A 27379-nucleotide genomic window follows, 5' to 3' on the forward strand; every position below is an offset into this window, starting at 1 on the left:
TACAAAAGCTGCAAAAGTTGCTGCTATCAGATCTCAGGTTCAGAGAGGGTTCCTGTCTTACCGTACGAGAGCAGAAGACAGGTAGTGATTCTGAAAAATCATCAAATTGAGTAGAGAAGTCACCTCCCTGTGCTGATGGCAGCGGGTTTTTAATACAGCTCAGCACCAAATTTCCTTCCTTTTCCTGTTTCTGCACTCGTAAAAATGCCCGCATTAGGGCAGAACAATTTGCAACCCAACATGGATAAAACAGACAAGGCTCGTATTGTGCAGCAGTCTTGTCAATTTCCGAGCTTTAAAGGCTGCATGATTCTGTCCCTAGGCCTGGCGACTGCATGAACTTTCCAAGCCTGTTATCTCTTTCCTATCCTTGTTCCCAATACGTGGTGTTAACCCCAGCGTCCTGACCAAATTGTTCACTGGACCCAAACAACCGGACCTCCCTGGAGTTCCCCCTTCATTCAGCTCATTGTGGTGCAAACAGCATACAGAAAATTCTGAATGCTCCTACATAATGGTAGAAGTGTGTCTGAAACGAAGAAACAGTAGGGGCTTCTTTACTCAAAGGGCTGTGGGAGTGTGGAACAAGCCTCCCAGCCACATGACCAAAGCTGAGATAACGGTTTCCTTCAGGAAACAGCTGTATGAGGTTCAATAAGCTAAATAACTACCAAACGTGCCTCCTCTCCCTTGCAACTTTTATGTTCTATAAAAATTTGCACTTCGCCCTGTTTGCATGTGCAACAGTTAATCAACACGGAGTCGAGGCGGACCTCTTGGGTGGACTTCTCCGTCTTAAAAAGTGTCAGGCGGCGGCGAGCTCTTGTCAAAGGTGCTGCAGCAGTCTGCTTGTCTGGGTGACCGCCCTCACCCCCCGACTGCTGCTCAGCCCGCAAACTGCCGTTCGAAACTTTCTTTTTTTTTTTGGGCCGCTCGCCGCCAGAGGAAGTCTGTTGCAACGGTGCCTCTGGGGCTTTTTGTCTCAGCTTGGGTCGCAGCGCAGCGCAGCACAGCGCGGGGGCAGCTGAGGCACAATCCGAAAACGCACGCTTCTGAAAGGACGCGGACAGCCGAGCAAGCAGGCAAACGTGCAAGTGAGTAACATCCCTCCCGGTCCTCTCCCCCTGCCCTTTTCTCTCTTCTTACTGCCCTATCCTCCCCCTCCTCAAGCCCAGTCTCCAGCGCGGCTTCACCGCCCTGACAAGATTGCACAAGTCCTGTGCCGCCCCCTCCTCGCTCTCAGCCTGGGGATGCTCTGCCGTTTCCACATGGCCTGGCAGCACCGGAGCGTCCTGACCTACTTTCACATCTGAGCCACTTAACCCTCGCCGCACCGACGCCCAGAAACGCCAATAACCACTGAGGCGCACCGGCTGCCCACCAGCACTGAGCCCGCGGAGCGCAGGGAGCCCCCGGCAGACCGAGACCCGCGGGGGCACCGCGGCTGATATTCAGCGTCGGCAGGGCGCACTGCTGAATTCTGCTGGAATGTTAAAAAGGAGCTGCACACACGCAGGCAAGGCCTGACTAACACATTGTGACATAAACAGGCTTTGTACGCGCCATCTCATCGACATGAGCCCCAGGGAGCAGGCTTTTCAAGAACAGTATTGGACAGGCATGCGCATGTGTATGTGTATGTGTATACAGGGCACAGCAGGGCCTGTACAGCATTCCAAATCCCTCTGCTGTGAAGCTGGCCCGTCCTGCTTGCTGTGAGCAGTGTCACCTCTTCCATAAGCCGTGCTGGCAGTGTCCTCACAAGCAGACGCTTGTCCGAAGAGCACGCCTCAGTAAATCGGATATCTGCTGCTCTTGTTCAACGACCGTCTCTTCCTTGAACACACACCAGCAGCGCTACTAGAGAGGAGGGCCCTGGGAAAAAACCCGGATGTGTTCCAAGCCGGCTGACTTATTTAGCACGCTGTGTGTGTGGCGCACACAGACAGGGCAGTTTTGGACACAGTTTGGGGAGGCTGGCAATTCCTGGAGAAAATCTCGTACCCCTCAATCGAACCCAGATTTTGCAGGACACAGTTTACAGGACACGGTTTGGGCAGAGACATACCAGAGACATACCACTGGCCACCAGGAGCTGTCCAACACCTGCCTGTCGGTCCTGACCCTCACTACCGGGAGCGAGAATCTGAAGTCTTCGACGGCAGATCTTCACAGTGCTGGACCTGATCTGGGAATTCATACTGGGAGTGTGAAGGGAGAGAGTTTTTCAGTATTGCATAAGCACTCATTTAAAGTTATGGGTGAATTATACATAGCACTAGTCCTACAGCTCTAGTGTGATAATATGAAATGATATCGGACTTAGACCTTTTTTATGAACAGGTGCCAAACAAGTGCAATGGGATTTAAGTTACACATGCCATTTTACAAGCCACTTGTTCTTGAACATATAAACAGTTGCAGATGAACTCTACTAGCAAAGGGAACAGAAAAGATATGCCACAAACTCAGACCTGAAGCAAAGCATAAATGACGTGTAACAGAAAGCACAAAGTTCTCCTCAACGCCCTTTCTCCATTTTTATTGGAAGAGAAGCAGAAGTGGCTTCAGCTTAAACTGTGAAGGGAGAAAGAGGAACCAAAGAGAAGGAGAAACAATTTGCAGTTTTTTCAGAGGAACAAATTAAGACTCATCACATTAAAAAAGATGCAGATTCATTCAGACCCCACACAGCCAGCGTTCCTATTTACAACAGCGCAACCTGGTGGCCAACTTGGAAAGAGCACCTAAGAACAAAAGCAGCCATCAGAGATTCCGCTACTCAATTTCACTTTTCCATTTCACTTTTCAATAAAGAAAAAAAAAACAAACAAAAAACAGGCACCACCTTTTGCTATTTACATATAATGTGATGGAAAACACAATCCATGTTTGTTTTTTGCATGAATATAGTTTAATTTTTAAATTTGTTGCATTTCATTTTATCACAGAAAGACGTAAAGACAAACAGAAAATATATTTTTAATGAGAGTACTCAGTGCATTAACGCCTCCTTATTAATTGCTTAATTAATAATTAACACAAACATTCTGAGCTAGGGGCTGTCGAAAGTCATTGACCATACGTGTGCACTATTAGGGCTGTACTCGTATAACATCAACCTGAGCTCCTGCTTTTCTTCTACAGTACCAAAACAAATGACACAGGGAAGCTGAAAACCATCATCCGGGTGTCGGGATGTTTTCATGTGCTGTATAAAGCGTTCTTTCCACACATTTTTAAAAACCGGAACTGCAAACTACCTTCTTGCTGTCCATGTGTAACCACACGGGAAGGGCACAGACAGCTCTTGCTAGTGACTGCTCTCACTCTGCCTGTGCCTTCAGTGCCCGCTGCTGAGCAAGCACTCGCTGGAGGAGAGGGTGTAGCTCTCACTGACGGCGCCTAGCACAGACACCAGGGAGCGCTGCTGGGACACAGCGGACTGAGGATACCCTGTCCAACCAAACACCATGGCAACATCCAGACTTCAGGAAAACAAATCTCTCTCATTTCTTTACAGTTAGGAGCCTGTTATTTCACAAAAGTGCAGTACACTGAGCTGGGCAGACGATGCATTCTGAGTAAGGACCAGCAAGTTCTTAACAAAAAGCTTGAAGGCTGACTTTTGAAAAAGTATGGGGCTTCTTTCAAAGCCTCACACACACAGAAAACACACAGAAAAGCAGTATGTGAGAGTTGCAGAAACAGCTGCACACAAGGAATGCAAAATCCCCTAAACTCAACTGCAGCTACCAAAGAGGGCAACAAGGAAACTCCCTCTGTGTAGTGCTGTGCAAACGATAGTTTGCAACAGTTCCAAAAGCGCCAGAGGAAACTTGATATTGGTGATGCCCAAATGAATCATCAGTATTTTTATTTAAAGCCATCGTCTTCATTTTCAGGGGAATCACTGAGGAGGATGACCTTGGGAAAAACCGTCCTTCTTCGACCAGCTGAAACACAGATTGGTCTCGACACGGCTCAGGCGAAGCTGCCCAAAAAGCTGCATAAAGCGGCATCTGGAGAAACCCGAGGTGCTCAGTAGAGCTGGTTGATTAGGAGTACAGCTGGGCAGTCCCGCTAACGCCCTGTCTGCAGCGCACTGGGAGCAGGGCACGGCCGGCGGCTCAGTGGGGGCTCTTCTGGAGTGCGGAGGCCAGCCAGTCCTCTCGGACGAGCTCCAGCGAGCGCAGCGCGTCCACCAGCTGGCCGCGGGCGTCGGCGATGAAGTTGTTGGACAGGAAGGCGGGCAGCCCCCCCACCCCATCACGCAGGGTGAACAGCGGCACCCTCACCAGCCCCATCACCTCCAGAGACACAAACACAGCACAAGGGTCAGTACTGGGTGAGGGAGCCGGAGCCGGTGACCATGACTGTCTTCCTTTTGTCATGGAAACCTGTCATTTCCATTAATAATGCAGTTTAACTTCTCGCAATTGTCACTTCACAGAATTTGATTTCATGTCTAAATAAATCCTTTCATTGGCCTTGAGTCAATGGCAATTAATGTCTCAGTTCTCATATAGAATTACCCTTTGATTGAATAAGTAAATGCAACCTAGAAACAAAAAAAGTGTGAAGAACACTTCAATAGGGATTCAGAAAACCCGCACTCATTCTGCCGGACACGACTGGGGTGGAGGCTGGGTCCGTGTCCATTGTCAGTGTTAACACCACACAGTCGAAACACAGCCCAGAGGCACAGCCGGTGTATGAAGACATCTGACTGTATATTCAGCGTGTACAGTGTGACATCGTCAATGGAGTTTAAATACAACCAAGAGACACTGAACCTTACCGTGGGCGTAGCGGAGCTCGTTTGGGCACGGTGACGTCGTCGCCCTCCCTGCGCGCAGCAGGGACCTCAGCCGCCTGGGCTGGGGGAGGTCTCCTTTAGCTCACTCGGCTGGCTCCCTGGTGCGTTACGCCAGAGACCCAGGATCGCGCCCCAGGTGTTGCGGGGTGGAGCAGCGGAGGACACGAGCCCGCGCGGAACCGCGACGGTCACACGTGCACCAGACAGGTTCCTCAGACTGTGTTCACTGAGCCCTCAGTGTGTAAGGACATTCAGGCCCCCGCGTGTGCAGAGCGACACATCGCTGATGCAGTTTAAGTACCACCAAGAGAGACTGAACTTCAGGGGGTGCTGGGCGGGTCGGGTGCCCTACCTCCAGGCCGTGGTCCTTGGCGGACAGAGCCCCCCTCTCGACGGCCCTCAGCTCCTCCAGGCTTAGCCGCTTGGTGTAGAAGTGGGTGACGAGCTTCTGGGTCTCGTGGGCATGAGAGGAGTGGTGGTCTTCCTCGGCCACGCCCACCGCGCTGCCCAGCTCCTCCGCCAGCTCCCGGCACAGCCCCTCCTCCAGCGTCTCCGAGGCCGGCATCACAAACCCGCCCGGGAAGCCCAGGCGACCGTCGAAACGCATCTGCATCTGCAGGGAGGGGGGAGGGAGAGACACAGGGGCGAGGGGGGAGAGAGGGAGAGACACAGGGGCGAGGGGGGAGAGGAGAGAGAGAGAAATGGGGGTGAAGGGCGGGGGGGGGGGGAGAGAGAGAAATGGGGGTGAAGGGCGGGGGGGGGGGGGGAGAGAGAAATGGGGGTGAAGGGCGGGGGGGAGAGAGAGAAATGGGGTGAAGGGCGGAGGGGGAGAGAGAGAAATGGGGTGAAGGGCAGGGGGGGGAGAGAGAGAAATGGGGGTGGGGGTGAGGAAAGCTGTACCCCACCTTACTTGTACCATCCATTTGCTAACCATATTATCCAATTCAGGGTTGTGGGGAGTCAGAGGCTATCAAGGTGCAAGGTGGGGTACACCCTGGACAGGACGCCAGTCCATCACTGGGCAGAGACACAGACACACACACCAGGCTCGGTTTTCCCAGAAAGAAGCCCATTAACCCACCAGCAGGTCTTTAGCACGTCTCTGGGCTGCAGGGGGGAACGGGAGCAACCGCGCATTTTTCAGCAACAGTTTGAAACGGCTGCGCAGCCTTCTGCTCAACAAACAAGATACTGAAGGGTTATGGGCCGAGCTTGGCAGGAGCTAGACAGAAGCGTAGTCCGTGTACGAGAGGAGGAGGGCGAAAAAACTGCTCTCTGTCCCCCAGGAGGCCGTAATTATCTGAACCCTCTCTGATCATCAGGGGGCGGATTCTGATGAGCAGAGTACAAGAAAATGTCGACAGACTTTGCAGTACTAGAGCTAGAAATAAACACATTTTATGTTGTTGAAATAAACACATCTACGCCGAAGCCCTCTTCCTTAAATATGTCAGCAAGACGGCCCTCCGGGTCCCTCTGTAACGGCGGCAGTAGGTTTGTATGAAACAGGATTATGAACTGACGGTTATAAATAGACAAAGGAGAGGCGTACAAGCTACGCCATGCCTAAATGCAAGAGAATACACCCCACCAAAAATACAGGACTAACAAAGACAGCACGTAATTCAGGACATTTGTTTATTTACTCAAGCTGCCTTACAGTGCCTCAAGCAGTAGTAATATAACGTTGAGCCAAGCAGGACTGAAGCAACGCTTGTAGTGTAAATAAACTGCCACACCACTAACACGCATGTGCACGGCGCATATAAACACCATGGTAAGCAGACTCACCAGGACTGCGTATCTAATAGCAAATCTTCTGAAAAGTTTCTCGTCTGAAGGGGCATAGAGCATGACATGGCAAGCATGTTTGTAGTTCGCGTATCCTAAGGCTTCTTTCCGGGAAACAGGGCGGCCTTCCATAGCTGCAGAAATCACCTGTTTCTTTCAGAAGCAACGAAAATAATTCTGATAAAAATTCGCGTCAATCGCCAATTGCCATAGCGGAAGCAAACGGAAATCAAGCTGGCCAATCCTCTTCTTGCCCCGGCTCGCCTCGTGGGCACCGCCCAATCACCGGCCTCGCCCGGAGCCCACGGCTCCTCCCCGCCAGCCAATGAGAGGAGGAGGAAGACCGCAGTGGGGCGGGATGTAGGCCAGGTGCAGCCAATTGGAGGTAGCAAAAGAACCATTTAAACTTAAATCAGACCCCTGCGCCTCACATTCCCGGGCATACTGGAGAGTAGTGGATGTATCGTGCAATATTTATGCAGTATTGTTTCAGTTTTTGTTTGTTCGTTCGTTCAGCATATTAGAGAATAAAGAATAAACGGGGAAATAGCATGTAGCGGTAAAAAAACACACACATTTTTAAGGATGAATCACAGATACAGGTATCTTTCATGGGTAAATTATTTTTCTGGTATCAGTATCACACGTTTTCTGTTAAAAATACTGAAGAAATGAATGCAGGCTTAACAATGACACCAGATCAGGGGAAACGAGGTGGGACATTGGGTGAGAAACAATTAGGATCCAAATGAACTTGAACCAAATAAAAAAAACAGCAAAGATGGACTGAATAACCTCCTCACGTTGGCCAACTTGTGCTTCATTCACGCGGTTGTGAACTGTGAACTATGCTGTGCGCTGGCAGCAGCTCACGGGGAGGGGGCTCTGTCTCCCGGAACCCACGCCCCTCTCAAGGAAGAAACCCTCTTCGTGCCTGTTGATCCGTTTCCCTGTGCCGCCTTCTCTCTGCACAACGACAGCTGACACTCCACACTGGAACAAAAATAGTTCTGTCCCCCTCAGCTCAGTCTCCTGATTTCATGCTTACACCACCTGGAAGCCATTCCGAGGCCTCAGAAATGACTGCAATCCTTAACAGGCTTCCTTAAGAGCATTTATCTGACAAGTCGGCAGAAACAGAGCAAAGCCCAGCCAGTGCAACCACTCCACTTTTATTACCAATTTGGCTGGAGCTTTTACCCAAAGCAGCTTATATTCACAGCCATTTGTACAGCGGGGCGTTTTGCTGGTGGTGAAGTGCCTCTCTTACGAGTGTCCAACAGCAGTGTCCCACCTGGGACTTGAACCCACACCCTTCCACTTACTAGCCCAGAACCCTGAATGCTGCACCTCATTCTGGCAACAAGCATCATTAACTCAAACCCACTCACCCTCGTCTGCCTACTGTACCTCCGCTGCCTCTGCCCTCTCTTTAAAGTTTTCAGCAGCATTAGTAATTGTTGCTTTTCGAAAAACATCACAATCAAAACATGGCTTGGCACCTCAATACCTGTCTGAACTTTTATCGCCCTACTCCCCACCTCGCAACCCCCGCTCTTCAAATTCTGCCCTCCTTACTGTCCCCCAAGCCCGTCTACATTGTATGGGCGACAGGGCCTTCTCCTGCTATGCCCCCAAGCTCTGGAACTCTTTGCCCAAGGATATTAGAGAGTCATCTTCTCTAAACTCCTTCAAATCCAGACTCAAAACCTCCTTCTTCAGAAAAGCCTTTACTGAACTGGTTCCATTCTTCACCCCTCTGCTCTTCTTAATACCACCTTCCACAGTCTCCTCTATTGTTATTGTTGTATTGTTGTAATTATAATTGTGTCCTATCTTGTGAAATCTTCTAATTTATTGTTGTATTCTTCTTATTTATTGTTATTGTCATCCTGTAAAGCGCTTTGAGAAGCCACCTTTAAAGGCGCTATATAAAATAAAGTTTATTATTATTATTATTATTATAATCACGTAACAGATCAGCTCTGCTCTCTTTTTCTTTCTTACTTCCTTAGAGACCCCCGATTGCCCACGACGATCAGGATAAAGACGCTGGTTCAGTCAGTCAAACACCAGCCTGTTGTTCAGAGAAACAACAGGAGGGAGGATAGGATTAATTATCCATTTTCATTGAGCTATGAAAGCTCCAACTTTGTTCGATGTAGACCTTTTAGGACAATCAGAAAAAAAGGTGTGTCGTTTCCGATAAGAGCGTGAAGCCAGCTGTCTGTTACACTGGCACAGACGCTGTGACTGGAATGGAATGGCTAGTCGGCCTCTCACACAAGAAAAACTGAAGACCCACAATGCATCAGTGTGTTGCAGCATCCTTTTTATTGGGTCAGTACAGTGCATTTTCCTTGGTGCTTTAATGTCACAAAAATGGGAAACAATGTTATATTAAATTCACCTCTAGAGTCCTCAAATACCAGCCCCATCTTTGACCGTTTTCTGGATTCGACTTTTTGGCCTAACCCCTGGGGAGGAGAGGGAGAACTGGCCGCGTGTATAAACAGGGATGTCACACACCACTGCTGGAGGGGCTGGTGGTGCCTTCTGCTTTCTGTATCCGCAGGAACAATTCACCACATCACGGTCTCGGCTACACAGGAACTTGTGGAAGTTCTCTTACAGTTGATTATGCTTAATTTATTTCATTACAGGTACAGTGGTCTATTGGATCCCCCCTTTAAAAAACAAAATTACCATTATGTAATTCTGGTAAAGTTAATTAAAACAACTTCGGAACCAAGTACTGTGGTGAACAAATTCCTGTTGCCCTTCAGCAACTGAGTATGAGACCCCTGGTTTAAATTAATAAAAATTTAAATTTTATGTGGTCACGTTTATGAACTGATTTTTGATCCAGGGAGATGCAAACAGCTGTGATGGAGAACAGGAGCCACTCTCCTGTCCGCTCAGTCGTCAGCCCAGAGCCACGGCTCCTGGCGTCGGCTTGCAATGTGGGCCAGACCCCGAGTCCGTCGGGCGGCTGTTGGAAGTTAAAACAAGAAACGGCCGAGGTCTCGGAAGCTCCCTGGCCCCTCGTTCGAGGTTTCCTCGGCGGAGCTGGATGAGCCCTGCGGCGCCTGCTTTCCCATCTCAGCTGAGCTCTCCGTCGAAGCCGTTCTCCATGGACGACATGATCAATCAGACTTTATTTCTCCCTAGATGGCAGATGGTCAGAGTTTACAAGGCACCTGTGTTTTAGGACTAACGCAAGAATGTGGAGCTGAAAACGCTGGGAAAACGGAGAGCTCAGCTGGAAGGAACAGGCTCCAGACAGGCGGGGGACACGCCTCGCTGGCCACACCTGTCCTGTTGGGGGTGCAGGCCGCGCCAGGCCGTTAGGAGTCGGAGGAAGAGCTGTCCTTGATGTCGGTGCTCTCCGTTGCCTCGCTCACTTCGCTCAGCTCCTTACTGTCCCCACCGCTGTCCTGAGGGTCCTCCAGCTTCCCAGGGTTCACTGGGGCCGTGCCGCCCTGGGGGGGGTCTGGCAGGACCCAGGGCCGTCCCCTGTCCCCCGCCACTGGCTTGCGCAGCTGAGCAAGAGAGCGAGAGAAGGAGATTTAACCCGCAGCGGCACAGACTACTAGTGCGCCGATACTTGGCCAGAACCAGGAGGAGAGAGGGAGCGAGGGAGCCTGCGTTTCGTCTCAGCCATTACCTCGTCTGCCATCTGTGCAAGGTCTCTCTTCATGGCGTAGGCATCCTCTCCATCAGCATAATACTTTGGCTCCACTTCACTGATTCTGCACACAGACAGACAGGCATCAGCCTGATGTACACAGGACTGACAGGCATCTCAGTCACACAGACAGACATGCCCAAACCCTGCTGCCCCTTCACCGACACTGACAGCTGACCTCCCCTTCACTGTACCTGCCTGCTGTCCCAGTGTGACACAGACACACTGACAGCTGACCTCCCCTTCACTGTACCTGCCTGCCGTCCCACTGTGATACAGACACACTGACAGCTGACCTCCCCTTCACTGTACCTGCCTGCTGTCCCACTGTGACACAGACACACTGACACTTACTGGAAGTTGAGTGTGTTGGAGTACAGGTGCAGAGCTGCCCGGTTGCTGTGAGAGACAGGCACAAAGAGGGAGAGACAAGAGAGGTTAGTCAAGGAGCCTGACAATTATGACATAACACTGGTGTGTGCACTGATAATCTGTAGATGGGGGGAAGAAAGGCATGAAAATCATCTGAACCACATTTAACAGGAATTACAATAATAAAGCACACTGTTATTCACTCCATTTCACTGGGCCAGAGTTCACCTCCTCCCACAGTGCCATGGGACTGCATGTGCACTAGTTTGCCTCTCAGGAGTGGGTCGGTGCACCGGCAACATGAGCCAGTGCCCTGCTGTGCTAGCATGGCATGTCGACGTCTCAGCACCTCTTCCTGACGTGCAGGGAGACGTATTTGGCGTTGAAGTTCTCGATCATGGCACGGGACGCCTGGTCCATCAGCTTCTGAGCGAGACCCAGCCTCCTGTGAGAGCGCTTCACGGCCTGGGGCAAGGAGACAGAGAGAGAGGGGAATCACTTCCACACGTATGAAAACACGGCAGTGCGCTGGCCACCTCCCCACACACATCACCTGCCTGAGACCATTAATGCGAGAACCAAAACTGATTTCAACATTTAATCTGAGGGGGCCTTGCTGTTAAAATCATCCTATCCTGGCGGGAACTGCCGTCAGTGAAACAGTTTTTGTAATACTGCCCACTGCCTTCCTCTGCCATATGCAACTAACTCCCAGACAAGATGCAGGCCACACTGCAGGACCGTGCATGTGTACCCACATCAGAATCTAAAAACTGGTACAGAGGAAGTGCAGCAGAGACTCAGAAGTCCATTTTAAATGGAAAACGGAGGGGGTGGTCCTTTACCCAAAGGGTTGTGGGAGTGTGGAACAAGCTATCCAGCCACGTGGTTCAAGCTGATAACCGAATGGCCTGCCCTCGTTCCTTTGGGAAGCAGGGGAGTAGAAAGTGTGAGAGAAGAGAGCTGAACAGAGAGACTCACCAGGGAAGTAATGTGCCCATGGGGAACGTCATCTGGGTCCTCCTCCCTGCGGACACACGGGGAGAGGAGTCAGACTACACCACAGGGAAGCCCAGCTGCTTCAAATCACCGAGCTTCCCGCTGTCCGCCAAACACGTGACACCGCACTCAACATCCCAATAAAAATATCTTAACCGCTCAAGTCTGTCCACTGCCCTCTCTCCCGTCCGAATCCTCAGTCCACCCCGGAGGCCCGGTCACCTGGGTCAGGGCAGATCTGTAGTCTTCCCCCCTCGTTTGCCAAACAGCTTTATACCGTACGGTGTCGCGGGAAGCCGGAGCCTACACGCCAAGCAACGGGCGCAAGGCAGGGTACACCCTGGAGGGGGCGCCAGTCCATCACAGGGCAGGTGCAAGCCAATCACACATGGGGACAATTTGGAGGCCACAGTAAAGGCCGAGGGGGGAAATTTGGCCTGGACACCAGAAGTTTTGTTGCCTTGTTCTGAATCGCAGAATATATGGAGGTCTTACACCTAATTGTGTACATTTTACTTTCATTGCGGTTTGAAATTCACTCAATGGCGATTCTTTCTGTTGTGGGAAATTCTTCATCAGAGGAGCATTACACAGTCTTGTGCAGATTCAGTTTTATTGAATCTGCTCAATAAGTTCAACAACGCGCGCCGGGTCTGCCCCACAGAACAGACCTACTGCAAGGGTTTCCCAGCTCTTATATACAGTCTGAAGAAAGTTTGTTTCACAATCTGAGTGCCTGCCCTGTTCTTTGATATGCAATTACTTCTTGTCCTACTCTGTCTTGCTCTAGGTTCTGTCCTTTGATATGCAGCAGACATTGGTCTGCTTTATCCTGTTTGTGGGCGTTGTTCCTGTCTTTTATTATGTAGCGTTAAGCCACTGGGGCTGCTAAAGCAAGTCAGCTTTATGGCACCTTAGTGTAACTTTTGTTTGAGGCTAAATTAACAGACCCCATCAGCACCTCTCACAATGTGCTTAAGTGGTGATACTGTGATGCTGGATAAGTGAGATATATACATGTCCCACTTCACTTTCTAACCCTAAAATATAAATAGTGTTGCGTTACAGTTCCCCTTTAATAGTGCAAAGACCTGCGAGACCCTCGGTCTCGTGAGCCAATCTGCAGTTTTCACATTTTGTCCCCCCCCCCCACGATCACCCCGCAGATCGTGGAGAAGAGAACAGTGAGGACAGGCCCCACTCGCCACCGGAAAACTGGAATAATCTGGGGGAACTCGAGCGAACGAAACCGCCGGGAGGCACACTCACATCTTCGCCAGGACGTAACCCACTATCTTGCCATTCTCGTCCTCCGCGATGTAGGACAGCTGTGAGAGACAGAGAGAGAGACACAGGCCGTGATTCCTGCTCCACTGCGTCATCAACATTCCTCAACGGCCGTGCCTGCTGGCTCGTGGTGCCGAGACACCGTGCGCGCCTGGAGTGCACGAGGAGAAGTGTGTTTAAGAGTGATTCCCATCTGCGGCTGCGCCGCTTAAGACACAAACCGGAAGGCTAGTGGACTCTAACAAAACAATACACAACGGCCGAGTATCAGACCACGGTGAATCACAACACCTGGCCTGGCCATAGAGACTGGGCAACACAGGCAGACCTGGCTGTCCAGAGAGGACAGGCTCAGTGACCACAGCCTGGCCATAGAGACTGGGCAACACAGGCAGACCTGGCTGTCCAGAGAGGACAGGCTCAGTGACCACAGCCTGGCCATAGAGACTGGGCAACACAGGCAGACCTGGCTGTCCAGAGAGGACAGGCTCAGTGGCCACAGCCTGGCCATAGAAACTGGACAACACAGGCAGACCTGGCTGTCCAGAGAGGACAGGCTCAGTGGCCACAGCCTGGCCATAGAAACTGGACAACACAGGCAGACCTGGCTGTCCAGAGAGGACAGGCTATGCCTCCCACTGCCAGCAGGGAGCAGCAGAGACAGAGATGCACTTTCTGCTGTAGTACAAGAAATTCTTCCCCAAGATCTGCTCGCTCGCTCTCTCCAAAAGGGTGAAGGGGGTGCTGGCAGCACAGAATACGATCGCCTGTCCCAGCCGAGAACCGGAAAAGGGGCTTCCCTACAGATACTATCACAGCTATAAAAGTCTTGCCAATTCTTAGTGCGTTCGCAACACGGTTATCCACCGGTCACGCTAATAAAGCTCTTCCAACCCGAGAGTGGAAAGGCAGCGCCTCAGGCCAAACCCCGCACGGCAGAGTTACCTGTGGCCAGGACAGGCCATGGTAGAAGTAGTACTTCATCTGGTAGTTCTCCGGGAGACACAGCAGGTTGCAGTGCTGCATGTTCATCAGGTCCTCCGGCTACACGGACGCGGGGCAGGAAGAAGAGAAACAGCGGGTTAAGCGCCATCACGGCCCCCCTTTAATCACCTCAAGCATCACTCGGGCTCGCCTCCAGAGCGGCAGGAAATAAAAAAAAACCACCCAGTTAGTCCTGAAAGGCTCTCGGCCAGCACTCCTGCGTCTGAACAAGTAATAGGTTTAGTCCGTGCTGAAAAGAGAAGACAACACAACGTTTCGGCTGTGGAGCCTTCTTCGGGTGCACCCTTCTTCTTCTTCGGCACACCCGAAACGTTGCGTTTCCTTTCTTCTCTTTTCAGCACGGAATAAACCTATTACTTGTGCCACAACTGTAGTGTGTTCAAGGAGAGGCGCCACATGCCGCCCTCCCTCTCCCAGCCAATATCCCCCGGACAGCCGGCTTCACCTCCTCCATTTTTCCGTGTGTATTCACAGCCTGGCTTCTCAGAAGCAACGTTCACTTACTCTGGCGTTGCGGATGTTCATTCTGTCAGCAGCTGATTCCCCGCAATTCGGAAATATAAATTATATGAAAACGAAACAATAAATAAAACACCCCATAAACTACCGAGTTCTCTATCTGTTACACAGCATGAGGGAGCTCACCTAGCCCTACTTAACCTCATTGCTGAGCCGTCCAATCATATCGTAGTAACTCCCACCCTCTAGGCCCTGGTAGACCAATCAGATTGGGGACTTAAGATTGACAGCATTGTTGTCCACTCCTCTTTCTTAGCTTCTTGAAGGAGACGTACCGTAACGAATAAGAAGGAAGCAAAGATAGGTTGTTAGGACACAAACATTCAGTGAACCGAATTAACGCCACTACATAAGAGAGGCCTTATAAAGCGAGCGATGTTTAAGAAGTCTGGTTTCCAATCGGGACTGCTATCAAAGTATTTACAGACTTGCAATTTAAATTTAATAGAGTATTTTCCCTTTCATTTTATCCTGCGCATACCCAAGTTCTGTGTTAATGTCCCCATTTCAGTGTATTTCGATTTATTTTTGTAAATATATTAAAACTGCAAATGATTCTTTATCCGTAAAATACAAAGGTAAATATTCAATGCAAAATAATCTTATTTCAGACTAGCTTGATTAAAATATAACTTACTACACTGTAAAACATAACAATGATAGCAACGATATGAGCTAGCATCTGCATTATTCCACTGTGCAGCTCCACTGAAGCCCAGCAGGTGAGAGCCTGGCCAGACGGGAGACCTGGGAAAGCTAATGTTGCTGCTGGAAGAGGTGTTAGTGGGACCAGTAGTGCTCACCCTGCAGTCTGTGTGGGTCCTAATGCCCCAGTATAGTGATGGGGACACAAGAAAGTGCTGTCCTTTGGTGTAAAACCAAGGTCCTGTTTCTCTGAAGTCATTAAAAATCCTAGAGCTTTTCATAAAAAGAGTAGGGGTGTTACCCTGGCATCCTGGCTAAATGTCCCCCTGAACTTTACCATTCATGGCATTTTAATAATCCCCATGAACTGGCTTCACCACTCTACTCTCCTCCCCACTGAGAGCTGGTGTGTGGGGAGAGTACTGGTGCATCATCCAGGTGGGGCTGCACACTGGTGGGGGTGGAGGGGCTCCCCATTACCTGTAAAGCGCTTTGAGCGGAGTGTCCAGAAAAGCACTATGTAAGTGTAAAGAATTATTATAACAGCTGTTAGTCTTTTCTGAGAAAATGCCCTTTTCCATAGTTTTTGAATGAAGAGCCAGCCCTCCCTGTACAGCATGTTACACAATGCTGCCACCTGCTGGACACAGCTGGGAGTTGGAAGCCCTGGTTGTCCATGTGATCACGCTGGCTTGCCAGGGGAAAGTTTCTGCTGAGCAGCTGATGCGGAGTCCCCTGGCCTGATGCACTCTGATCTCACTGGAAGAGTGTGAGGTCCAGCGTTTGCACTGCTTACCTGGGCCTTGTTCCAGCGCATCCCAGTGCAGTTCATCCCCTTTAAACTGTGCAGTGTTGTGTGCCTCCCCACTCGTGGACGAGACTCACCCACTCAGGACTCTGGCCCTCCCACTCGTGAACGAGACTCACGCACTCAGGACTCTGGCCCTCCCACTCGTGAACGAGACTCACGCACTCAGGACTCTGGCCCTCCCACTCGTGAACGAGACTCACCCACTCAGGACTCTGGCCCTCCCACTCGTGAACGAGACTCACCCACTCAGGACTCTGGCCCTCCCACTCGTGAACGAGACTCACCCACTCAGGACTCTGGCCCTCCCACTCGTGAACGAGACTCACCCACTCAGGACTCTGGCCCTCCCACTCGTGAACGAGACTCACCCACTCAGGACTCTGGCCCTCCCACTCGTGAACGAGACTATTTAGGAATTGGGCCCACACACTCAGCACTCAGGCCCACCTACACAGCCCAGATTGTCCAAACCACCCTCTCGTCCACCAGACTGCGGTATCGGGCCACGTCCCTGACCCACAGGTAGGCGATAGGAGGGTCCGAGTCCAGAACAGCCGCTGGCCAGAATGTTAGAGCTCGTGCTGGAAAGCCTGCAGGGACCTGAAGCTCATCAGGCTAGAATGAGTTCACATTGCCTGGGTGGGGAAGCAGAACGGTCCCTCACAGCCAGGTGGCGCTCTCGTTCAAACCTTTCATGTAATCAGATAATAACAATAACGAAGGGCACTGACTGGAGCAGCCTGAGCAAGCACAAGCGTGCCACCCCCGGGATTCGAACCCACGACCCTCCAGCTGACACCCCACTGCCAGCTATCACGAGGTTAGACTGCGCTCAGAGCCACGCGCCGCGCGTCCAGTGAACTGCGGAGTGAAGAAACCAGCGGAGCTCCGGAAGGGTGTTAGCCATTTTTAATGATGTCAGATCCTGAAGTACAGATTTTCAGTTTGAGCTGATGTACATTATACAGCAAGGAACAGTGCCAGCCATCATAAAGGACAGCTATTGCCCTTTTAATTCCAGAGTTAGGGAAACCCCAAATATAAAGTTAAGTGGTTTTAATTAATATAAAAAGTACAAAAGAGCCCCAGAAATAAGTGCATGGTCCACATGCACAGTAATACTATATTCAGTGCAATATATACTCATACAATTAAGGCCAACGTGTGTAAGGCAGAGGTGAGCCAGCAGACCCAGTTTTAAACGGACGCCTTTGTCTCCCATTCCTGAAAAAAAGCACACAGAGACCCGCTGTTAGAAGAGCCCATGAGTGACGCACCAGGATCAATGGAGGATCGAGCTGGCCAGTCCTCAGCTGGCACCTCCCTCCGCCCCCCACGCCCACTCCACTGCGTGCACCGATGGCGGGCATCTCAGTGGACGTGCAATTCAGAGGAGGACCGGTGCACGCTTCCATTCCTCCCCGTCTGGGCAGCAGGAATGCTGAATCCCAGACTTCACAAGAAAGGTTTCAAGACGAACCGCAGCGGGATGTTCTCCGACAGCAGTGGGAGTGGACAGCACTGGTGGCTCCTTGAAGATGCCAGAAATGAAACTGCGCGCCATGTTATCTTGAAACCGCACACTGCAAGGGTCCCGGTGTAATAGACACCCCCATCTTCCCCGAGCAAATGCTGCTGTTCCGTATCAAGCGTGAATTTATTTATTTAATTTTTGGATATTTACATCTTTTTAGTTGCTTGGCCCAATTCTTGCAAGTTGTGTTTCTTTTTGAAGGACCCGCCACACGGGGAGAAGCACAGGGGTGCAGGACAGTGTTATGTGCTGCCTGTTCTGACAGACACAGCTGCTGGAGGTCTGGGGCAGCCTGCAGCCCGAGCAAGAGAATCTCTACACAAGGGCACAGGGGTGAGGAAAGAGACCTGTCGCTGTTGGCTCCTTCCTCACAGAGCCGGCGGCACTGGCGATTCACCTCCGGTTGCTGTCGTCACCTGCAAGGCGGGGCTTTCTGGGTAATATGTGAGACAGTAACTCTGTCAGGCGGTAAACGTGTGCCTGCAATCTTGAAACTACAGAGACTAAATTAACCCAGGCCACCCATGCAAGACTCACTTCATCCACTCATGTATCAGGCCCACCCACGCATGAATGAGACTCACCCACTGAGGACTCGGGCCACTCTATCCCTACATCTAGGCCACCCACTCAGGAGTGAAAAGGAAAAACACACCTCTCTGGGTGTCAAAGAAGTACCACTCCGCCCCTACGCACACCAGGCTTTGGAGACATTATAGAAAGGCAACAGCAGCCCCATCCTCTCAGAATAATGAGTCTACTGGCAGATATAAACCTGTTCTCTCTCTTACACACTGGTGCTCCCAAGCAGAGAGCATTTGATCTTAGCCAAAAGGCCAGACGCCTACAATCCAGCAGAGCAACTACAATGGCAATGCACACCTTCTGCTTGTGGAGAGCCTTGCCCTTCTCCAGGAAGAAGGCGGAGGGCACGCGCCTCAGGGTGTTTTTTGCAGAGGCGGTGCGTCTCAGCAGAGGGGTGAAGAAGCCGCCCTGAAAGACAGACACCGAGAGTTAGCTGGGTGAAGCGAAGAGCCAGCCTTTCCGGCACAACACGCCGCAGAAACGCCCTGTTTTGACGCCACGTTCCCAGCAAACCCATGATCCTTCTTCATCTCCTCCCCCATGCATCAGGGACCACCGGTCTCCGCCACTGCTCGGCTTGCCTGCTGCAGATCCACCATGCTCTACTGCACTCCCTGCCGCTTCCTCGATGATACGGCTCTCGGCTGTCTCAGTTTCCCATTCCCCGAATGGAATGGGAAATCCATTCCCATATCCCATAGAAGGCGATTATGAGTTTGTAGAGTTTGCAGCGTGCGGTTTTTTTGGGGATCCCATATTTTGCATATTTCGTTTCTAATTCAGTTTGTGAATATCAGTTTGTTTTGTTAATTGAGGATGGGAGGGTGGTGGGCACGATACATTTATTGATCTATGCATTGGTTGAGGTACTGATTTATTGGAAAAAATAAAGCTGATCTAAGACTTTCAATATGAATCGGAGCTGGGACGGGCAGGTTGTGCACCAGAAGCATTCGGAAGGCAAGCTCAGGAATGATTCCGGATGGATTTGTGTACTGCTGCAGACGTCTGCCATCTCAGTGGAAACAAATTGCATTCCGACTCGGAACAGCCTTTCAGATCCGGCGAATTCCAGAATGGGCCAAATAGCGTCCGTGTAATGGCTATCTCCCTCTCCCCCCGTTTTTCCGGGTGTCTGTTGCTGGTTGTGCAGTGGGATTATTGCTTCTGATGCTCCACAGGCAGAAAGCGGAAAAAGAAGGAAGCAGGAAAGCTGCTGGAGGTTTGTGTGACTGGGGGCCCCACTGGAGGGAAAATTCCTGGAGACGACTTGAAAGTTGGGCTATTTGGCTCTGTTCAGAGGGATCTGCTGTAAAATCATGCTCAATGGATTCCGCCTCGTGGTTACAGCATCCCTCAAGTTTCACATTAAAAAGCAGTATAAAATCCCACATTCCTTTGTGCTCTTGAAGAAGAAAGACACAGCCAGCATCTGCTGTTCAGATCAATACCTTCTGTTCACCCTATCTGAACTAGAGCTGGATACTCTCTCTGCGGGCAGCAAGGCTCTGTGACCTCCGTGGCCTTCTGAGGTAAGTGTGTCCTTCCCAGACAATATCACACCAAGGTCTAAAGATTCAGTTTCCTTATTTGAAATTGAAATCGATATTATTCCGCGTTCCTCCTCAATCTGCAATCCGCAGTTATTTTTCTGCATTCCCCCTCAATCTGCAATCGGCAGATGTAGAATCAGCCCTCACAGACTTCACTCAGAAATAAGACGATGCGCATGTGAAACGAAACCCTAAAACAGTGGCTTCCAGCCCTGCAGGAGCAGTATTTGTAAACTGGCTGTCATCTATTAAAGGCAAGTATAGGGGCTGGGGTGGGGGGGAAGAAGGATGTTATGATGAATACATTGGTTTTCTGAAACCCTTAACAACATCCTTTTCTGTCCGGAGCTCAGCCTGATTAGGCCCAGTAGCCAAAACCCAGAACCACGACTAAACAGAGTAGGGCAGGAGTCTCCAGTCTTCATCCTGGAGGTACAGTGCATCTCCAGCAGGGATCCCCAATACAGGTCCTGGAGGTACAGTGTGTCAACAGCAGGGATCCCCAATACAGGTCCTGGAGGTACAGTGTGTCTCCAGCAGGGATCCCCAATACAGGACCTGGAGGTACAGTGTGTCAACAGCAGGGATCCCCAATACAGGTCCTGGAGGTACAGTGTGTCAACAGCAGGGATCCCCCATCCTTGTCCTGTTGGTACAGTGTGGTAACAGCAGGGATCCCCAGTCCTCTTCCTGGAGGTACAGTGTGTCAACAGCAGGGATCCACAATCCTCTTCCTGGAGGTACAGTGTGTCTCCAGCAGGGATCCCCAGTACAGGTCCTGGAGGTACAGTGTGTCAACAGCAGGGATCCCCAATACAGGTCCTGGAGGTACAGTGTGTCAACAGCAGGGATCCCCCATCCTTGTCCTGTTGGTACAGTGTGGTAACAGCAGGAATCCCCAGTCCTCTTCCTGGAGGTACAGTGTGTTAACAGCAGGGATCCCCAGTACAGGTCCTGGAGGTACAGTGTGTCAACAGCAGGGATCCCCAGTCCTCTTCCTGGAGGTACAGTGTGTCAACAGCAGGGATCTCCAATCTGAAACAGCTTTCTGTGGCTCTTAAGGTGCTTTTGCTTTCAAGAGACTTGAAAACTCAGGAGTGGGGATCCCTGGACTGGGCCCTCAAAAGTGTCAGTCTGACAGCAAGGAGGGGGTTTTCCTCACTTGGGGAAACTGGTCTTCTCAGGAAGCCGAGGAGGATACGAGTACTGTAACGTCAATTCACACGGTTCTCCTTATTCCTGGAAAGATGGGAAACAATTGGGAGCTAACATACTACGCCTGGTGGGGAAAGCAAACTACGCCTGTCCTCGTTTTGTCTTCTGAAGAAAGTGCAGTTTATCCCTTCGCTAAGCGTCAGGGTTCGAGTGCCGGCGGAGCTCTGCCGCTGGCGGGATCGCGGCCCGTACCTGCGACGCCGGGGAGTCCCCTCCGAGCGCCAGTGACTGCCGGAAGGGCGTGCGCTTGGCGGCCCTGCCCACGCCCAGCAGGTTCATCTCCGAGCCCGCCTTCAGCTGCGCCCGGGTCCGGCTGGCCAGCTCCAGCCTCTGGATCTCCTGCTCCAGCTCCGCCGCCGCCTTCCGGCCTGTTTGGGTTGGGACACGAGAAAGAGAGGAAACACCCTTAAGCACCGTGAGAAAAGACAGATTTCTGCCGGTCCCCCCTGGTAACTCCAAATCTCCAAAATAACCACTTAGTGGCCCCTAAATCATGGAACGACCTCCCAAAACACATAAGAGATACCCCGACAGCCTCCGGCCTCAAATCCAACTCCCTACTTATTTCCGTAATCCCTGTTTTCCTTGGTCTAGTGCTCCTGAAGATCAGAGGGTGTTACATCATGTTAATCACCTTCAGCTGGGGTCTTCCAGCCAGTTACTGTAACAACCTTTCCCACCTTTTATTTTCCCACTGCCTGGATGGATCTCAGTGCTGGGATTCAACATTGAGCATGCATGTCCTATCTGCCTGTGACAACAGAGCATGAATCGATGCACTCAAGATGGCAGACCTCGGAAAAGTCAGCTACTTCCATCAGATAAGCCAGACGACAGGCCCAGGACAGGTGTCTCAGTCCTTAGTTTTCCAGACTGTTCACTCATGATCTATTATAATTAATGAATCACTAACTCGTTGCCTGGTTGGGGGGCAATCATCAGGCTTGGGATCCCCAGAGGTTTCTGTCACTGGGAGTTTTCCTCTCCTGCTAGTTGGTCACCTGTTGTTATATTGTCACCTGCAGTATAGTTCTGTAAAGTGCTCTGTGGCTAACTGTTGCAAAGGGCCCTATAACAAATAAAAGATTGATTGACATCACGCTTGTGTGTAACTCATCCTCTGCACTCCCCTTTGTAGTGTTTAAAAAATGGCACACGTGTGTGCATGCATCCCTCCCCGATCTTTAACTAATAATACCTTTCACCCGTTACCGCATTGCACGCAGAAAAAACTGATATTTGGAATCACAGATTATTTTTTAAATCTGTACCTCGTTCACGAACAATAGATGGATGGATTTATACTTGAATTGTGCAACAATGAACTTGGATAATTCATAAAAAATTAAAATATCTTAAAACTGTTTCCTTATTTTGAAAACAAAATTCTCCAACATCTGCTGACAATCAAAAGATCCTTATTCTAGAATAAGAGCATTATATTTTATACTATGTAGATCCGTAAGATAAAACCATTCTGGAAGGCTCTGCTTACAGATCCTGCAGTAAGCACTGCCTATTTATTGGGACAATATCCACACAGATGTACAGCACACATGTAAAATCAGAAACAGATGCAGAGTGGAATTATTTTTTAAATAAAACCTCATACATGTAAGAATGCTAATAATATCCATAGCAGAGCCACACATTCTTCACTAATCATATGTTTTCCACCAATGGGCAGTGAAAGCTTGCTCTTTTCATCACACTGTTCTGTTTTTCTAACTCCGTTCCCAGACTTTCGCCTTAACAAAAGAAATATGCACTTCTCTTTCGCATGATCCAGTGCCCTCAATGCACAAAACTCACAATACTCAAAACTCGAAATTCTTACCCATAGCCCCCCTTTTCTCATTTAAACGAAGTTTTCTAACACTTGCGATCATTCGTTATTGTAACTTTGTTGCTGTTATGAGCACTTGGGAAGAGTCACCCTCTTATCAACTTTAATGTAACAGATTTAGAACAGTGTGCACAGTTTTGGTTGCCTCAACACAAAAAAAAACCAAAATTTTGTTTCTTTGGAATCACCCCAGTGAAGAGCAACCAGATACATTCTGGAGATTAATGGAATGCCCTCCACTGAAAGGATAAAAGAAATGACTCACAGAGAAGACTATGAGCTGATCTCATCACTATTTGAAACCTTCAAAGGAACTGACAAAGCCAGCCTAGACCTGGGACTTTTTCCCAGCCAACAGTAAAGCAGGATCCAAAGCAGTGAATTTGACCAGGAGATGCATTTCAAACAGGAGCCGCATCTTTACACAAAGGGTTGTAGGAGCGTGGAACAAGTTGCTCAAGTGTGTTGTTGAGGCTGACACACCATTGCTTCTTTCTAGAAGTGGCTGGATGAAATCTTCAGATTATTGAAAAGCCAAATGATCTAGAAGGGCGGTTTTTACCCAAAGGGTTGTGGGAGTGTGTAAAAATCCATCAAGCCAAGTGGCGATAGTGATAGGTGAAAGTTTGGTTTCCTTCAAGAAATGGTTTGATTAGATCCAGGACTCATTTACCTGCTAACTAACAAACAGACCCCCTGCTGTTCGATACCTTTCCCACCTGCGCTGCTTGTTGTGCTAACAGGTATCAGTGGAGCCTCACGGACACTTACTCTTCCTGATGTGACAGGCGAACAGCTCACTGTTGCTGTAGGTGCTCGTATCTTTGGTGGGCACCACATCTCCCTGGGAGGCATTCTGAGAGTCCTGGACCTGAAAATTAAAAATATACATAGGAATTAAAAATCAAACACCTTGCGCGTTCCTAACTTATGACAATAAACCAGCACTCTTGTCCTTTCTTCGACTGGAAATTGTCAAATAAAAAACTATGGACACATCTGGCATAGAATTAGCATTTGGCCTGAGCCCAGAGTGAAAGAGGTAGGGCTCTACTGCATGGCAATGAAGGCCAGGTGTGCCTTCAGAGCAATACAGGTGTGCCTTCAGAGCAATACAGGTGTGCCTTCACCCAAATACAGGTGTGCCTTCACCCAAATACAGGTGTGCCTTCAGAGCAATACAGGTGTGCCTTCACCCAAATACAGGTGTGCCTTCACCCAAATATAGGTGTGCATTCAGAGCAATACAGGTGTGCCTTCACCCAAATACAGGTGTGCCTTCAGAGCAATACAGGTGTGCCTTCACCCAAATACAGGTGTGCCTTCACCCAAATACAGGTGTGCATTCAGAGCAATACAGGTGTGCCTTCACCCAAATACAGGTGTGCCTTCAGAGCAATACAGGTGTGCCTTCACCCAAATACAGGTGTGCCTTCAGAGCAATACAGGTGTGCCTTCACCCAAATACAGGTGTGCATTCAGAGCAATACAGGTGTGCCTTGACCCAAATACAGGTGTGCCTTCAGAGCAATACAGGTGTGCCTTCACCCAAATACAGGTGTGCCTTCAGAGCAATACAGGTGTGTCTTCACCCAAATATAGGTGTGCCTTCAGAGTGTTACAGGTGTGTCTTCACCCAAATACAGGTGTGCCTTCAGAGCATTACAGGTGTGCATTCACCCAAATATAGGTGTGTCTTCACTGAAATTGAGGTGTGCCTTCACCCAAATACAGGTGTGTCTTCAGAGGAATACAGGTGTGCCTTCACCCAAATACAGGTGTGTCTTCAGAGAAATACAGGTGTGCCTTCACCCAAATACAGGTGTGCTTTCAGAGCAATACAGATGTGTCTTCAGAGCAATACAGGTGTGTCTTCAGAGCAATACAGGTGTGCTTTCAGAGATTTGATCCAAGTATGCAAAATCACAAGGGCTATAGATAGGTTTGCATCTTGAGGACTGTAGTGAGACGAGGACATTAGTGTCACAATTGGAAAGTTAGGGTGAATTAATTCAGGCCAGAGAACAGGTTCTTCACAAAGAGCGGTAGGAGTGTGGAACAGGCTTCCCAGCCAGGTGGTTGAGGCCCAAACTCTGGGCACCTTTAAGAAACAGCTGGATGAAAGATCTTGCTTCTGTTCTTAAGAGAAAGGAGAATTACTTGTAAGGATTTGATGTTTATGGGAACAGGAGAGCTGGAATGCCATGTCTTCTGGGATTTCCCCAATCTTTTTACTAAATGCCAGGTTGTAAATAAGCATGTAATTATGGTGCCAAAATGTGATCTACGGTGTCTTAAGGGAAAATGAAATCTTGGAAGTCCGTGGAGAGGCCAGATGTTCCTAAAGTGGACGCCAAGTTACAGGAGTGTCGGGTTTAAACCAATCTGAGAGTGGTCAGTAAACAACAGCCGAAATAAAACTGTCTGGCGGAGCAGGACAGATCTCTCGTGCTGGAGGGTGGAAAGAGATTTTATCTCAAACCACACAAGAGCATTTCTACCACAGATCAGTGATGCACAGCTCTAGTCCTGACGGGCCTGTACTGTCTCCAGGTTCTTGCTCCATCTTTGCCCTTACTGATTTCAAGATGAACATCACTGGGCCCATTTAACACTTTTCAAAGGCCTCCAAGCTGTTGGTGGTCTCAAGAGACCTGGAAAACACACTGGATTCTGGCCCCCCAGGACTGGAGCCTGCAACTCTGCTGCAGCCCTTCACAAATGGGGGAGAATAATTTTGCTCAACAGCGCTGTACAGAAAACCCCTCGCTTTACCAAACGAATAGAGGAAAAAGGGGGGTCCGGTATTGCCAGCTGCACGTTAAAGTACCACTGAGATATCCACCCATCCCTTTTCTAACCACTTTATCCAGTCAGGGGTTCCGGGGGAGCCAGAGACTATCCTGGCAAGCAGCAGGCACAAGACAGGATACATCCTGGATGGGATCCCAGTCCATCGCAGTGCACACGGACACACCGGGGCCAATTTCCCCAGAAGCCAATTAACCCACTAGCATGTCTTTGGACTGTGGGAGGAAACCAGAGCACCAGGAGGAAACCCATGAGAATGCGGGGAGAACATGCAGACTCCTCACAGACAGCACCCCTGGAAATGAACCCCGGACTTCAGAGCTGCGAGTTGGCAATTCTAACCACTCTCCCACCACTGAGAAAAGTTCGAGCCCAAACCACACAATTGCATATGCTAAAAAATTCTACAGTATCTATATACGTTTACTGAATCCAACCATGTAGTCTTCAGCTGCTTCATCCTCACTTTCTCTGTGGTTTTGTGATAATCAGCAACTTCAAACTCTTCGAACTCTAAAGCCGGATCAGGGTTGTTAAGCAATTTTGTCCATGCATTCATTTTTCTATTTTTTCTTCTGCCTTCCATGCAGACGCTAAATTAGACAGCAGTTTTCACACTGCTGCGAGAACCACGGTCTTCTCCGTGAAGCTGTCCATGCCCAGGGCAACAGTGCAGTGGTGCCCCTTGACCGCTACAGGGTCATGCCCTCCCTGACCAGCCCTGTGCCCTCTTCGGACAGTCCCCCGGCGTGATACCACCCTGGCTTCATCGCCAGTGCCAACGCCCGTCCCTCGCGGGCCTGTCTGTTCCTTAGTCACTGGGGTGCGGGACGCCCGGTCCTTACCGTGTGTGCCAGGGCGGCAGCGTTGGCGTACACTGGGTGGGTGTGCCCGGCTCCGCGCAGCTGGCGGAAGGGGTCGTCGATGTACGTGTTGGGGGCCGGGAACCTGCGGTCCAGGAGACCCCTGGGGAAGTAAAGCAGTTCAGGTGAGCGGGGGCGCGCAGAGCCGTGCTCAGACGGCGGCCTGCCCTGAGCCTGCTGTACTTAGCAGAGAAGCCCCTTCCTCACATTCCAAGCCCATAAATGACATTTAAACTGTGCCAAGCCACTCTGCAGTGAGCATCCTGAACTATCCGTGTGGTTTTTCCTGGCCTTCCCCCTGCTAGACCAGGACAATGCCCTGGAAATTGTTTGCACGGTGTGTAATGGTTATTTCTCTAACAGACGATTGCCATGGTCAATCATGGTGCTGCACGGCACACTGACATAAGAAGAAAACACCATAGGAAAGCACAGGAGAAAAAGGGGCAGATTGGTGCACGATGAAAGAAGTGCAACACTGTCTGCAAGGTGTACCTGATCTTTCCTTAACCTTTCTAGGAGAATCTGTAAGAACCAGAGCAGTGTGTAACTGCTGGTGCCGGGCAGTGCAGAAGGGGGGTCTTTACCTGCTCTTGTGGGTAAGCAAAGGGGTTTAACAGTGCAGGGAGGAAGAAGCAAGCTTACAGAGAACCTCTGTGAAGAGTACGTCTGGATCTTTGCTCTCTTCTGCAGCTGCCTGGTGCAGCACCCAGCAGGTCTAAGGGGGGTTTGACCAGGAGGTGAGGGGAGGCCAGGTGTGTGTGTGTGTTACCTGAGGGACGAGCTGGGCTGGCCGGGCAGCGGGAGGTCCAGGTGCTCGTACACGGCGCTCGGCTCTGACTGCATCCGTCTCCCGTCCTGCAGGAGCTGCAGCCAGCGCTCCTTATCGTCCGCACAGCTTGCCTGTCACACACACAGCAGCACAGCTGTACACTGACTGGGAGGCCTGTCACACACACACACCTGATACACAACAGCACTTTTGCACACTGACAGTGAGGCCTGTCACACACACACCTGATACACAACAGCACTT

The 27379-nt window shown here is 50.3% G+C and overlaps 3 protein-coding genes across 4 annotated transcripts in view; all 3 read right to left on the bottom strand.

The window, feature by feature from the left end:
* Positions 1-2891: 2891 nt before the first annotated feature.
* Positions 2892-6800, bottom strand: LOC148839030 (U8 snoRNA-decapping enzyme). Its single transcript, XM_088929029.1, has 3 exons — positions 6611-6800; positions 5172-5432; positions 2892-4310 (listed from the first exon to the last, which is right to left on the bottom strand). The coding sequence occupies exons 1-3, from the start codon at positions 6740-6742 to the stop codon at positions 4131-4133; spliced, it is 573 nt and encodes a 190-aa protein (XP_088785155.1). The 5' UTR covers positions 6743-6800; the 3' UTR covers positions 2892-4130.
* A 2125-nt stretch (positions 6801-8925) lies between these two features.
* On the bottom strand, positions 8926-14622 carry naa10 (N-alpha-acetyltransferase 10, NatA catalytic subuni). The gene is made up of 8 exons (XM_088904661.1): positions 14466-14622; positions 13902-14000; positions 12939-12997; positions 11652-11697; positions 11020-11135; positions 10653-10697; positions 10278-10362; positions 8926-10152 (listed from the first exon to the last, which is right to left on the bottom strand). The coding sequence occupies exons 1-8, from the start codon at positions 14484-14486 to the stop codon at positions 9958-9960; spliced, it is 666 nt and encodes a 221-aa protein (XP_088760787.1). The 5' UTR covers positions 14487-14622; the 3' UTR covers positions 8926-9957.
* Positions 14623-16830: 2208 nt separating this feature from the next.
* The window catches only part of LOC148839032 (actin filament-associated protein 1-like 2), a 38086-nt gene continuing 27537 nt past the window's right edge, over positions 16831-27379 (bottom strand). For both annotated transcript variants that reach the window (XM_088909304.1, XM_088909305.1), the window contains 6 exons: positions 27116-27246; positions 26326-26446; positions 23441-23540; positions 21016-21191; positions 18353-18463; positions 16831-17160 (listed from right to left, as the gene is read on the bottom strand). In XM_088909304.1, the coding sequence (XP_088765430.1) occupies positions 17134-17160; positions 18353-18463; positions 21016-21191; positions 23441-23540; positions 26326-26446; positions 27116-27246 (666 nt within the window). In that variant the 3' untranslated portion in view covers positions 16831-17133. The remainder of the gene's footprint in view (positions 17161-18352; positions 18464-21015; positions 21192-23440; positions 23541-26325; positions 26447-27115; positions 27247-27379) is intronic.

This window comes from Atractosteus spatula, chromosome 2, assembly GCF_055471065.1.
Source record: "Atractosteus spatula isolate fAtrSpa1 chromosome 2, fAtrSpa1.hap1, whole genome shotgun sequence".
Classification (NCBI taxonomy): Eukaryota; Metazoa; Chordata; class Actinopteri; order Semionotiformes; family Lepisosteidae; genus Atractosteus; species Atractosteus spatula.

Bases quoted from the DNA above. Each gene is read 5' to 3' on its own strand.
- LOC148839030 (XM_088929029.1), bottom strand. From the start codon at position 6,742: ATGGAAGGCCGCCCTGTTTCCCGGAAAGAAGCCTTAGGATACGCGAAC. The intron at 5,433-6,610 runs GTGAGTCTGCTT...CCCTCCCTGCAG, and splicing joins CTATTAGATACGCAGTCCTG to ATGCAGATGCGTTTCGACGG. The intron at 4,311-5,171 runs GTAGGGCACCCG...GTGTCTCTGGAG, and splicing joins CCAAGGACCACGGCCTGGAG to GTGATGGGGCTGGTGAGGGT.
- naa10 (XM_088904661.1), bottom strand. From the start codon at position 14,486: ATGAACATCCGCAACGCCAGA. The intron at 11,698-12,938 runs GTGAGTGTGCCT...GTGTGTCCGCAG, and splicing joins GGTTACGTCCTGGCGAAGAT to GGAGGAGGACCCAGATGACG. The intron at 11,136-11,651 runs GTGAGTCTCTCT...TCCTTGCCCCAG, and splicing joins ATGGGCACATTACTTCCCTG to GCCGTGAAGCGCTCTCACAG.